General features: G+C 51.2%; 1 protein-coding gene and 1 pseudogene across 1 annotated transcript in view; one reads left to right on the top strand and one right to left on the bottom strand.

Annotated features, from left to right (window-relative positions):
* The window catches only part of LOC105979193 (archaemetzincin-2), a 15,049-nt gene extending 1,035 nt beyond the window's left edge, over nt 1-14,014 (bottom strand). Inside the window, exons 1-5 of the mRNA XM_045299838.1 lie at nt 13,841-14,014; nt 13,569-13,697; nt 2,805-2,968; nt 2,395-2,481; nt 314-490 (exon numbers count right to left, since the gene is read on the bottom strand). Of these exons, the coding sequence (XP_045155773.1) occupies nt 314-490; nt 2,395-2,481; nt 2,805-2,968; nt 13,569-13,632 (492 nt within the window). The 5' untranslated portion in view covers nt 13,633-13,697; nt 13,841-14,014. The remainder of the gene's footprint in view (nt 1-313; nt 491-2,394; nt 2,482-2,804; nt 2,969-13,568; nt 13,698-13,840) is intronic.
* On the top strand, nt 7,501-10,194 carry LOC101645108 (annotated as a pseudogene).
* Nucleotides 14,015-14,123: the final 109 nt, after the last annotated feature.

The following is a 14,123-nucleotide window of genomic DNA, read 5'->3' as shown; positions in this document are numbered from 1 at the left end:
AGCATGCCCTGGTCCCATAGCGGGAATGGCACATCACCCACCCACGCAGAGTTAAGCTAGAGAAGGGCATCATTCTGTTCTCTGGGGACAGGTCTGCCCTGACCGGGTGAGTGCACGGCTGCTGCAACTGCGGTTCTCAGTGGAGGTGCCGGGAGGCACCGGCAGGCAGGTGGGACCGAGTGTATAAGGAGGCATTTCTTTGCATATCTTTCAACCCCAGCTTCCTGCTATCACTGCACCGTTTCTCCTGCCAGACGACAGCTCCCCAGATGGGCCTCAGACAGCCACTTCCCTCCCCAGGCCCCGCCCTTACGTGGTATCTGTCGGCGATGTGGAAGCCAATGGCGCTCTGCAGCTTGCGCAAGCAGATGGGACAGAGGTGTGGGGGGCGCCGGTCAGCTTCCTCCAGGTGGTTGGAGCCTTGCATCAGGCAAGAGAGCCACTGGCAGTGTCGCATTCCAAAGATGTGTCCGATCTCGTGGGTCAAAGTCTGCGAGACAAGCAGGTGGGGCTTTATACACCAGCATGAGAATCAAGTTACACAGCCCTCGGGTTCTTGCTTTGCCCACAAGCCCCGTCAGCACCACCTCCGAACCTGCAAGTCTGCCCATGTTGCCCTAAATGCCTTACCGCCTTCCTTCCTTTTCTTCCTGAATGCTTTTCCCTGGACCTCAGCGCCCTGCTGTACTGGGTGGCATTGATCTTTGCAATGAGGGGCTGTCTCGGACACTCAAGAATGTTGAAGCCGCATCCTTGGCCTCTACTCATGCCATGCCAGCACACAGCTCCTCCGCTCCACCAGTGGTGACAACTGAAAATGTCTCCAAATGTGACCAGGTGTGCTTGGAAGCAGAGGCTCCTGGTTGCGAATGACATCAAGACCGGTGGGCTACTTGGGACAATTCAGATACTGGGACCTCCCCAGATGCACTGACTCAGTCGGACTGGGGGTGGAGGGGTCTCCAACTAACTGCAGGCCTAATAGGCACGCCAAGGGATGCTGATGCAGGAGCCGATGGAACACACTTTGAAAGAAACATCCTTCTAAGAGGAATCACCTAAAACGCCCCCACGCCATCCTGGTGAGAACTATGTCTGTGGCCGGAAGGGCAGAGAAACACTGGGAGACAGGCCTCCCAGAGGGCAGGCAAGGGAATGACTTCTGAGGCCCTGCTGCTGTCTGGGACCTCCCCGGGGAGGCAGAAGCACCTGAGAGGAAGGAGGTGGGCTCCCTCTCCCTGAGAGGCTGGCGGCCCCTCCCGCAGCCCTGTGATGCTGAGCTCGGTGGATCCAGAGGAGGCAGAGGTAGCTGGGAAGCCCCCCGTCTGAGCCTTCACTGAAAGAGGCTGCCCACAGGGAGCCTTGGTGCTGCTGTGGGTGAAGCACCAGCTGTAAAATTCAAGGTCGGCAGAACAAACTCATCAGCCAAGCAATGGGAGAAAGAGGAGGCTACCTGCTCCAGCAGAGATTTCGTCTGGGAAACCCAACCAGGGTGGCTCTGAGTCGGAATCCATTAGATGGCCGTGGGTTTGGTGGCTGCCTCACAAATGGACCACAGAAATGACCTCAGGTCCCGACTGCAACCCATCAGCGCAGGAGCAGCCAAGGCAATGGAGGCGAGCCCTGGGGTTTTCTGGGAGAGTATGGGGCTATGGTAGTGTGTCAGGTTCAGATTCAATGTTCCCTGGTCCACTGACCGGCTTCAGCAGGCCCGAGGGTGGGGGAGAGGGGCAGCTGACCTGGCTCCTCCGCCCTTCCAGCCCACCTGATGGGCAGCAGCTGCTCCCTGTGCGTGTGGCCTCGTGCTCAGAGCAGGTGTGCGTCCACTCACCCTGCAACACTCCTGAGCGGCCTGCCTCGGAGCCACGACCCGGGTGCTTTTGGCTAAGGTGACCAGACTTCCCACTTTTGGCGGGCCAGTCCCGATTTTTAACAATTTTTCCTGTGTCCTGCTGTGTTTTAAAAAATCCCAATTTTTGGAAAGAATGCACGACAAGCTAGGGTAGACGGTTTTGGGCTGCCATGTAGCTATTTCGTCAGGATATTAGTTTTATCAATGGTGTCCCGCTTTACCAATGTTAAAAGCTGGTCACCTTACACAATTGATCTATGTATTGTGATGAATTGTATGAGCCCCAATAAATTGATTAGAAAGAAAAATTAACCTCCACATTGAAAAAAAATTATAATCTGTTGCAAAAATATGATCTCTATTCTAAATAAAATTAGTTGTAGATGAAAAAAAAAAAAAAAGCTGGTCACCTTACTTTTGGCGAGCCTGTTGTACTTAGCTGTCTGCCTGACTGTCTGTCTCTCCCACTAGACATGCTTTCAAGCTGTCTCACTTGGCGGCACAAGGCCTGGCAGTAAGCAACCACCACCAACCAAACTCACTGCCGTCGAGTGTGATTCACAGTAGGACCGCCCGTTGGGTTTCTGAAACAACAACTCTGTACAGGGGCAGAAGGCCTCAGCTTTCTCCTGTGGAGCAAATGGTGGATTGGAACTGCCGACCTTGTGGTAACCCACAATGTCATCAGGGTGCTTAACAAAACAGCAGGTGTTAAGCGGATGCACTTATAATGATCTCCCCCGAGAACTGGGCAGTCTACATTTCACCAGCAAGGTTTCCATCTGAACCCTGTTTGCATTCTTTCGGTACAGCAACCATCAAAAGTATGCAAATCAGAAAGCGCATTTAGAATATTAAGGTCTGTTTACACACAAGGTAGGGGGATGAAGGTCTCTTTAAAAACCAACCAACCAATCCACCATGCCCTTGCTGCACTTTGTAAACAACTCACCTTACAGGAGCGAAGCAGCAAAACACCAGTGATCTCAGGAACACAGTAGTTGTCAAATACCGAATAGTCGCTGGAGGAAGATACCACTGGCTTCTGCCCTTTGCCTTTGAAGCACTCGCTGTAAAAGTCATTGCTGTACCTGGCGAAGCTGAATATCCCCACACCTGCAGAGCCAGGGAAAAGCGCGGGGAATGAGACCGTGGCTTCCGGGGCAAGGGGGTGGGTATGGGGGCGGCGGTCAGTGAGGGCATCTGGGTTGCAGGTGGGCACAGTGGCCTGGGCTTGGGTCCCCCATCTCCCCATCAGATCTCCTTTCTTCTGCCCCAGCCTGAAGCACTCAAAGGATTGAGGGCAAGTCCTTCAGAAATCAGCCAGTCCAGGGACTGGGGGTTTTGTTTTTCTCACAGATCCAAATCAAATGACCCAAACGGAGCGGCAGAGGATAATCACACGCACACCACACGGGTATGACTCGGCGCCTCCAGGGGGCGGGACCACCACCCTGGTTTCATGCTTAGCAGCATGAGGCTTTGGACTGGCCTGCCCACTGGCCCTCGTGTCTTGGAGATGTTATTTTGGCCCAGGTGGCCCTACCCCCTCAAGACATTTAATCTATGTATACATATGACCAATGAGCTACAATGTATGTAGCTGATTTTAAAAGGCGAGGTGGGCCAATCAAAAACTGACTTGGAGATTGGTACCAAGAAACAGGAAAACATTTAGCTAGATGAGGGGCGGGGCTTCATGCTTGGTAAAGTGGCAGGACAGTGAAAGAAAGGAAGGCGCTCAACAAGATGGACTGGCACCATGGCTGCAACCATGGAAGATAACCTAGCAGGGCCAGGGCCAGGGGAAACCGCAGGCAGATGGAAGTACGAGGAGAGCACCGCACAGGAGTCAAAGAAGCGGCGATCCAGAAGACAAGAAACCATGAGACAGCGGGGATCAGTGGAGGGAGAGAGCGCCGTTATACTGCCTCGGCGTATAATGTTCCATTTCTGGGCCCATCTTAGGGGGCTCTTTATAATAACCCCTCTTACCCTTGCTTAGTAGTGATTTGAAAAGCTGGCTGAGGTAATTAGATTTATGTCAACTTGATCCTGTGTGAAAGTCTATGGGTGGGTCCAACCTATCAATCAGGTCACAACCTGATGCCTTCTTGGGGGTGTGAGACTTTTTATAAGAGAGACTCCCTCTCTCTGCTTTTCACCTTCTTCTGGCTGGGATGCTGTGTCTGCCACCAGAGGTGACCATGACCACACATAGGTCACCCAGCCGTGGGAGCTGTTATCCGCTGACTCCTCACTGGCCTTGGATACACACGGCCAACCTGTGATTTCCCTGCATCCTGGTTCATCCTTCTGCATCATCGGCGTTTGGCTACGCAAGTCTGAAGAGGGGTCCAGCTAGTATGGGACCCATGGACTTGAACTGGACTGGGCTAGGATACCTTCTTGCTAGAAGCTGACCATAGTAATCCTGTAGATTACTTCTGGACATACAGTTCTCTCACACATTTGTACGTATCACTGGTTTTGCTTCTCCAGAGCACCCGGCCTAACACACTTATCAAGCTCTCAGCAAGTGCCATAAATGATGTGTGCAACCTTACACGCATGATCTTAATCACCATTGCAACTCTGAGGGTGTGGTACTACCTCATTTTGTGAATGAAGAAATGGAGGCTGAGAACTTCCTGGGCATGGTATTTTCAAGATTCTTGCCAGCGCCATCATTCAAATGCATCAATTCTTCTTCTTTGTCCAACTTTCACATGCATGTGAAGTGACTGAAAATCCTATGGCGTGGGTCAGACACATCTTAGTCCTCAAAGTAACACCCTAGTTGGGGAGAACCATGGACTGTCCGAAGAATAAACACATCTGTCTGGGAAGAAGTCCTGCCAGAATGCTCCTTGGAGGCAAGCCTGGCGAGACTTTGTCTCACATCCTTTGGACACATTGTCAGGAGAGCCCGGTCCCTGCAAAAGGACAGCATGCTTGGTAAAGTAATGGGGCAGTGAAAAAGAGGAAGGTGCTCAAGGTGACTGACACAGGGGCCACGACAACAGGCTCAAGCCAAAAACAACTGTCAGGACGGCGCAAGCTCAGGCAGGGTTTGGTGCGTTGGTCCATCGGGTCGCTGTGAGTTGGAGCTGACACGACAGTGCCTAACAACAATCAGGGCAAAATGCAGGGCTCTGGGCCCCATCGCCAGGGTCTCTGACGACAGCAGTTCTGGGGTGAGCTCAGTGCTCTCTGCTTTCAGGGAGCCTATCAGAATAAGTCTGATGCGAGACCGCGTCACTATTCAAGGAGAAGCTGCAGGGGAGCAAGGCTTCTCATAGGCTGGTGGCGACTAGCCGGTGGGCCATAAAGTCCACTTAGAAGACTTAACAAAGGAAACCAACTAGCAAATATCAGTACACTCACATACCCAAGCCAAGCCAGCCAAACCCACTGCCATTGAGTTGATTCTGACTCATAGTGACCCTCAGACCAGAGGAGAACCTGCTGCACAGGGTGTCCAAAGCTGCGCTCTTTACGGGAGCAGACACCTCATCTTTCTCCCAAGGATATGGTAGGTTCGAACTGCCAGCCTTTCTGTTTAGAAGCCCAAGCCTTAGTCCACTGTGCCACCAGAGCTCCTAATTGCACGTCCCACCCAGTACCATCCACTCTAACTCATTGCCACTCTACACAGGGTTTCCAAGACTGCAAATCTTCAAGGGGGCAAACAGCCTCATCTCTGGTGGTGAAGCGCTAACGTAGTGCTCACAGGGCAACGCCTATCTCCTAACACCACCAGGGCTCCTTTAATTGTAATTACAAACCAAAAACCAAACTCACTGCCATCGAGTCAATTCCAATTCATAGCACAGCACAGGGCAGGGTAGAACTGCCTCTGTAAGTTTCCAAGGCTGTAACTCTTGTACACAGTACAGGTTAAATATTATTTCGTTAGTCTGTTTCAGATTCACAAAACCCCTTTACAGAGTGAATATACATCTAAAAATATATCAGAATCTTCTTTGTATAACTTAACACTATGTATAACTAAATGTTCTTAAACACACACATACACACATACTCTAGTTCCTTTTCCAATTGCTGCTTGTGCCCTGCCTAATCCACTAATGGGCCTGTTGGAAAAACACTGCTTTAGAGGACCAAGAAAGACCACTTGCACCACGCTGCTTAATGACGAGGTCTGGCCACCTCCTGTGGGTACAAAGGCACTTACTAGACTTGGGGTCTATGTGCCAAGCAGGGCACTGGATACGAAAGCAAGGGCTATTAGGTCTGAGGGCAGGCTTCCTCTCGCTGACCCATTAGTGGACGGGGAAACCAACTTAGGATCCCTGGTGGCCCAGCGGCTAAACACTCAGCTGCTACCTGAAGGGGCTGGCAGTTCGAACCCACCAGTGACAAACACCAACAGTTCCGCAGGAGAAAGCTACCCAGCCTGCTTCTGGGAAGATGTACCCTCAAAACCCCGTGGGGCAGCTGGATTCCACCGCACAGAGTGGCCTAAATCAGAACCCAGGGTTTTTGACTGCTCCTCTCAGAGCTTGCTGAGTCTGGCTAGATGGCCCTGACTCCTAACTCCCTAGGGGGTTAAAGAGAACTTTCAGAAAAGCCTTGAGACTGAAGACTGCAGGGACTGCGGAAGTCGCTGATCTTGGTGGAAAATCCAAGATGAGTTCCAGGGACCGATGGGACAGGACTTTGGCTGGGGTTGGAGAACACATTCCAAGAGTTGATGAGGGCAGCTGCAGCCACGATGGGGGACGTGGTGCACGGCTGGCCGTGGGGCTTAGTGGGGAGCTGGCAGCCCACTGAATGCAAGTGAGAGCATTCCTGGATGATAGACAAATCAAACAGCAGAACTGAGGGCCCTCACAATGCAACAAGCAAAAAGTCCAAAAAGGGTGGGTTAAACTCACCATTGATTCTGAGGACAGCAAGTTTGTTGTCAAAGCACGACAGAGTAGGTTGCTAACTGGAAACGGAATGGATGGAAAACAGCCTCTGGAAGAGCTGCTATTAACAGAAGTGACTTTGACAAGACTGATCAAGCGTCCCATGACCTGGAGGCCATGGAAATGGGTCCCTAGTCATCAAGGCATCGAAGGCAATGAAGTCACGCATAGACTGGCCACACAAGGAACTAGAACAGCGGTTCTTAACCTGTGGAGCGCAACTCCTTTGGGGACTGAATGACCCTTTCACAGGGGTCGCCCGGTTCATCACAGTAGCAAAATGACAGTGATGAACTAGCAACGAGAATAACTGTATGGTTGGGGGTCACCACCACATGAGGAGCTGTACAGAACGGTTGCAGCATCAGAAAGGTTGAGCACCACTGAGCTAGAAGACTTCATCTCCATCGGAGGTCGTGTTAACCTTCTCTTTTGGAGTTCTATTTGTTGAAGAGGAAGGCTGATTAACAACCTGAAGTACGCAGATGACACAACCTTGCTTGCGCAAAGTGAGGAGGACGTGAAGCACTTGCTGATGAAGATCAAGGATTGCAGCCTTCAGTGTGGACTACAACTCCATGTAAAGAAGACCCAAGGTCCACATGGCCGCAGGACCGAGTGAGCCCGAGCCAGGGTGCAGGTTGGTGGCAGGGGCTGCTGAGGTGGCGCTCAGCCGTGTCAGCGTGCTGGGGCCAGGCCCCGCCATGAGCCATGGCCATATCCGTGAACACTAGGGACAGGGACTATGAATCGGGCAGTGGGTTGGCCCAAGGGCAAGCTGGACCCAGGCTTTGCCGTCAAGTTGGCTGCCAACCGGACCATGGCAGGAGCTTGCTGGCGCTGGACAAAATGTCACCAGGGCGAGGCCTGCCTGCAGATGGAGTGCAGGGACTGCCACTTCTACAAGGGCATGAAGAAGTTCAGGTGCCCTGGGTGGATGAAGTAGAGCTGTATCACGCGGCAGTGCATGGCAAGGCCGGGAAGGAAGACTCGGTGGAGGAGGAGGAAGTCAAGTTCAATCTCACCCTCATGGAGGGCTACATCTGCAATGGAATCATTCACCCCGGATGCCTTAAGATTAAGGAGTCAGAGGGGGTGGTCAACGAAGAGCCTACAAACTGCTAGGTATGCCCGAAGGAAAGCCTACAAGCAAAAGTGTGGCCCCGGTTTCACGTATGCCTTAAAGCTGCCCGGCTCCCTGCTCAAGGGCAGAAGATGGACAGCGACAACAAGGAGGGCCCGGAGCCGGCCAGAGCAGTGAGTGTGAGAAGGTACCCAGGTGCAGGACAGATGAGCACCCCAAGAAGGGCCCCCCTTCCCCCAGACAGCAGCCTGTGCCGGAAGTCAGACGATATGCACCCGAGGAGGAAGCAGAAGTATGAGAAGCCCCTGGAGCTGAGTGAACGTAAAGGAACCTTCCTACGTGTCCCAGTTCCTCCTCCCACCTTCCACCGAGGCCCCCTCTAGGCAGCAGCTCAGCCCCTAGTGGAGATCCAGTCTCACTTCCAGCAGCAGCTAAAACCTGGCCAAGAAGATACACTTTTCAGGAAAAAGCGGCAGTCCTGGAAGAATGTGGATAACTCTGGCCAACAAGCTGATACAGCACTTCAAGCAGGATAACCTGCCTGAGGCGACCCCCCTCCCCCCAAGTCCAGGGAGATCGACCACTCTCACTCCAGCTCACCCACGGCTGGGCCCAGCACGGAGGAGAAGGTGAAGACCCGCTGGAAACAGCATCTCCCCAGCAAGGAGCTGAACCAAGAGTTGAACCAGGAGCTCCAGAAGACGGAGAGCAGCCTGGCCAACGGGAACCACCAGCCCATTAAATCTGAGCCCGAGAGCAAGAACGAGGAGCCCAAGTAGCCCCTAGGTTTCTGTGAGCGACCCCACTGCTTCAGCAAGGGCCTCAATGGCAACACCCCCCTCAACACCCCCTCACCCCACCCCCCAGGAGCTGCAGCACCAGCTGGGCTCCGGCCTGCAGAACCAGCCCGAGGTACCTCCTGGCCACTGCTCTCCATGTCCCTGCCCAACTGCATCCAGATGGAGCGGCACGTGACCCAGCTGCCCCCCATCAGCACCCCACCTGACTTATTGACCCCAGATGACGGGGCAGCCCACGTCACGCACAGGGAGGTGTGAATGGCTGTTTTCAGCTACCTGTGCTCCTGCATGTGGGTCTGTAGGACATGGAACCACTGGTGCTGTGATAAGCGGTTGTGGACCTGCATCAACCTGAACCACTGCAAGTCTATCACACCCCTGAGTCATCCGGCGCCGGCCCGTCTCTCTGGACCTTAGCTGGACCAATAGCTCCAAGAAACAGCAGAGCTGGCTTATCAACCAGCCTCCTGGGCTTTAAGACCTGGTGCTGTCTGGCTGCTCCTGGATCGTAGTCTCGGCCCTGTGCAGCTCCAGCTGCCCAATGCTCTGGACCCTGGATGTCCAGTGGGTGGAAGGACTCAAGGACGCCCAGATATGGCACCTACTGTCCCATCCCATGGATAACAGGCCGAGTCCAATGAACAATCAGACCAAGCTCTGGCACACTTGGAGCTGCAACTCAAGGTGCTGGACATCACGGTGCCTCTCTGTGGCTCATCATCCGCCACCTACCCCTGCTCCCCAGCTACTGTACCCACATCACTGACCAGTCCACCAACCTGCTCACTGCCGTGGGCACCACCACCAGAGACTCCTTGAGTTAGTTAATTGTGCCAGCCTGGCTGATAATCACATGTGGTGCTGGTTGAAAGGCGGAGGGATAAATGGGTGGTGAAGCCTCGCCTTTCTAGTTCTCGGGTCTCTTGTTTTGTGATGGTTGCATCAGGTGCAGCTGCCTTAGCAGTTCCCTGCTTCAGCTTGCAAGATGGATTTCCTACAAGACATCCCCAAGGAGAAGCCACATGGATCTATCCCGATGCAGCCCTGGGTGCTGGAGCAGCCATGTGGAGACCCCTGCCAGTGCTGAGATGCTTACACGTTCACTGACTCAGCTTTCCTCCTGCAGTCGGCATTATTGCCTCTGTTTTGTGAGGTGAAGGACTTTGTGGACTGGTGTTGGGTATGGGTCAATGTTGGACTTGTGGGCTTGGGCAGCATTGGGTTGGGATGTTTTCGTGATGCACGTTTTCTTTGCATAAAACTCTCTCTTATACGTGAGTTGCTGTGGATTTGTTTCTCCAAAGTACCTAGACTAATACACTCCTTAACTGACATCACCCTGTCAGACTGCAACAAGGTCACTGATCAGTGCCTGTCCTTCACGCGCTGTGGGAACATCTGTCACCTTGACTAAGGACCTGCAGCAGTCACCAGGAAGGCTGTGAGCAGGTCATAGCTGAAATGTCTACCAGTGTCCAGTTTGGAAAAGTAGAAGAGAAACGCCTGCCAAAACGGAGTTAGTCCAAGGGCAAGTAGAGGCTGGACCTTCCCTTCGGAAGCATATTCCTGGGGGTTGGGCGCTGCTTTGTGCACCCAGAAGTGACACATGAGGGTTGTGGAAATATATAGATTATGGTTTGAAGTGAGACACTTTGCCAAGTTTTTACCTTTTACTCAAGATTTTGAAATTCCAACTTCAGCCTTTACTCTCAGGAGGGTCCCACCTGGGCATGAGCTCTTGGACTGGGTGAAATTCACACAGGAAGTCGAGATATCAATTCAACAACCCAGAGGGGCCTCTCTCCTGTGTTCTCACCTCAGCTGTGTGAGAGAGTTCCCAGCTGCGGTTTCTCACTTGGCCCTTTCCTCATTGTCACATTACGCATTCATAAGTGTCACTGTCTAAGGTGATGTTGTCCCAGACCTCCCCTGGGGACATTCTATTTTTGTTGACTTTGTAAAAGCAATTGTACAAAAAGCAAAAAAAGAATACCCAAATCCTAACAATAGGACCAACAGATAAACATCAGGGTAAGCGGAGCGAAGGCCGAAGTTGTCAAGGATTTTGACAAGTAGGCTCGAGTCCACAATCAACGTTCATGGAAGCAGCACTCAAGAGATCAAAAGACCTGTTGCATTAGGTCACTCTGCTGCATTCGACCTCCGTAGAGTGCGGAAAGGCAAGGACACTACCTTGAGCCATGGTATTCTTTCTCCATTGTCTTACATTCATGTGAAAGTTGGACACTGAATAAGGGAGACTGAAGAATATACACATTTGGACGGCGGTGCTGGAGAAGACTGTTGGAAGGACCATGGACTGCTCAAAGGACAAACGGACCTGTGTTGGAAGAATTAATGCCAAAGTGCTCCTTAGAGCCATGAATGGCAGGACTCGGTCTCACGTGCTTTGGACACGTAGTAAGGAGCAACCAGTCCCTGGAGAAGGACAGCATGCTGGGTAAAGTGGCTGGGCAAAGGAGAAGAGGCGGGCCCTCCAAGAAACGGGCTGACAGTGGCTGCAACCATGGGCTCAGGCGACAGAACAAATATGGGGACGACACAGGACTGCGCAGTGTTTGGTTCTGTTCTACACAGGGTCACCATGGGTCAGAACTGACTCCATGGCACCTGACGGCATTTGCTGATGCCAACTTCCAAATTGTCAGTCCCTTTTTTATCATGGTCATGTTGTCATAAATCTATTTTTTCCACTTCATTTCTACCTTTTTCTGCTACTGATGTGAAAAACATCTTTGTAGATTAAAAAAAAATACACTTTGCACTTAAAATGAGAGAGAAGCGTCAATGGGTCCCATGTGTGTACACACAAGGCTACATTCCACTGTGTGTCCCCATAAACACTGCTCAATCCAGGAGCGAGGCTGCCCAGGATTCCATTACCCAGAGGCTTAGAAACACAAACAGCACTGCTTGCCTCCCACCATGTAACAGTGCCTCTGCAAACCAGCCTCAAGCTCAGGGAAGAGATGTCTGGGAAAGTGTCACAATGCCCAGCTCCCAGAAACAGCCCTTGTGCGCTTTTACGCTGGCCTCTAGACCCAAGATGCCCTTCCCCTCTCCCACCTCTCTGCTGGAGCTGGTATCCAGTGCCCAGCAGAAATACCCTCTAATTGACTTGCTGGGCTACATGCATTTAGACGAAGTCCAATCATCTCTGTGCACGTGGAGAAGAAGATCTGATGCACAACTCATCCACGCAGCAGGGCACTGGTGTACAACTCAACCTCCTTACAGCGCCGCTTGCCTGGAGCTTGGCTCTCAGTTGCTATTGGAAAGTAATGAACACGTGCTTTTTTTGCTGTTGCTATTTGTAAGAAAGTTGTGTACAAATGAAGTTAAGAGTTAGTCTGTCCATGCCAACTTGAACAACCAAGAAGGCTCCTTAGCCCTCCTATGGAAAATGCTGGCCAATGTTTGAGACAGAGGGAGAGACAGTGGTCTGGTGGAGAGGGGGAGATGATGCCACCTGCCTGCATCATAAGTGGCATCCCCTGGCCACACAAGGCTGGACAGGCACCAACTGCACAGCCGGGGCAAGAAGACTGTCTTCTTCACACAGTCCCACGACAAGGAGATCAGTGTCTTTAGAAATGAAGTCTTTCTCTGTTTTAAAGTGCCAGCTTCAGCAAACGTGGGGAGAACAAGGCCATGTATGGTAAGATCCCATCTGTGTGAGGGCAGGTTCCTCCTGCTTTTTTATGACATCTTTTTTACAGCACGCAATATTTAAGATACTTATTTTCAAAGGGGGGGACCAGGGATGTTTTCTGATCTACTCAAATGCATAGTAGGCCATTTTAAATATCTGAATAAAGGAATAAATTGTTTTGAGATTATTTCTAGTGTTTGCATCTCTGCTACGTTAGTAATAGAAGGGGAGAGCTTCCAAGGAAGGGGAAAAAAAGGTGGCTCATGGATGTATACATGGATTGTGGTAAGAGCTGTACAAGCCCCCAATAAAATGATTTAAAAAATTTTTTAAAAGGTGGCTTGCACCATAGACCTCAGGAAGGTGGCTGGGACCCAAGTCTCAGAGTAACTATGTGGACAGGGTCTGTACAACATCAAAAACAAAACTCACTGCCAACAAGTCGATTCTGACTCAACCGATGCTATAGGGCAGGGTAGAACTGCCCTTGTGGGTTTCTGAGACTGTAACTGTGTATGCGAGTAGAAAACCTCATCTTTTTCCTGAAGAGTAGCTGGTGGTTTCGAACCACTGATCCTGTGGTTAGCAGCCCAATGTATAACCCACTGTGCCACTAGGGCTCCTTTTACAGGGTCTACATGGACATGTATAAATGAAAGCTCAAATCTGAAGGAATAGATGGGAAGGAGCAGCTCCGTTAAGGACCTTGCCCATGAGTGGCTAACAGAGGAGGCCATGTAGAAGGCAGAAGCATCTGCCTCCTCCTACCCACACCCCGAGACTAGGGTAACGGACAGACGGACTGTCAACTCTGCTGCTGCTGAGCAGCCCTGCTCCAGAGGGCTGCAAGCTATATGAGAGGTGAGACCGCAGGTCTTTTCTCCCACCGAGCTGTGGGTATGGTTGACCCCCCCACCCCACCCCGACCTTTCTGGTAACAGCTGAGAGCTTGCCCACCGCGCCCCCAGCACTTCTTGGAAGGCTATTGGATAACCCTTAGTTCTTTGTCCTGTCTGGCATTGAACTTGTCCTAGGTCCTGGGGGATGAGGACAGAGAAAGAAAGAGTAAACTCAGGCGGGAAGAAGAGAAGTGGAAAAGGGGCAGCCTCTGTCTGCTTAGGGACACTTCCTGAGAGTGTTGGGGGTGTAAAACTTGCTGTGTCAATTTTCACCAAAAATACAATAGGGTATGATTTTAAAAACATAATGGAAAGAAGCATACCGTCTGTCAAGGAGGCTTGTCCAAAGACAAAATTCCAGGAGTCTCTTGGGTAAAGATCGATCATGGTGATCCCCACGACACAGAAAGCATTTTCGGGTTTTTTCCATTTTAAGAACTTCAGGATGTCCCCTGTTTGAAAAGAAATGCATTTGTGTATATAATACTTTATGTATGTATACATGTATATGAATGTCTACATATGTGACTATATATACACACACATATATTTGTTTCCCTTACTCCACTCAAAACTGTAAAACTGTTGGACTCACCAGCATGGATTTGTAGGTTTTGGGTGTTATCATTGACTCTAAAGGAACATCTTGTTGCTGAAACAGGGATGGGTTCCAGGAGTTTTACTGTCAAGCCGTAGAAAAATGCTTCACAGTAGCCCTTAAGCCACTTAATATATTCATCACTGATGAGTTTGGTATTCCCAAGAGATCCTATAGTATTGAAAGACATTTGAAAACAGACTAAGATGAGTGAAGCACTCAGTCTTTGCACCTCAGTCTACAAGTGAGAAACAAAATGGACGCTTTTCTTTTTTTTAAT

The sequence above is a fragment of the Echinops telfairi genome, unplaced genomic scaffold (assembly GCF_000313985.2).
Source record: "Echinops telfairi isolate 266 unplaced genomic scaffold, ASM31398v2 ScPeMD7_7458;HRSCAF=8496, whole genome shotgun sequence".
Lineage (NCBI taxonomy): Eukaryota > Metazoa > Chordata > Mammalia > Afrosoricida > Tenrecidae > Echinops > Echinops telfairi.
This window is presented reverse-complemented; position numbering and strand designations above follow the sequence as displayed.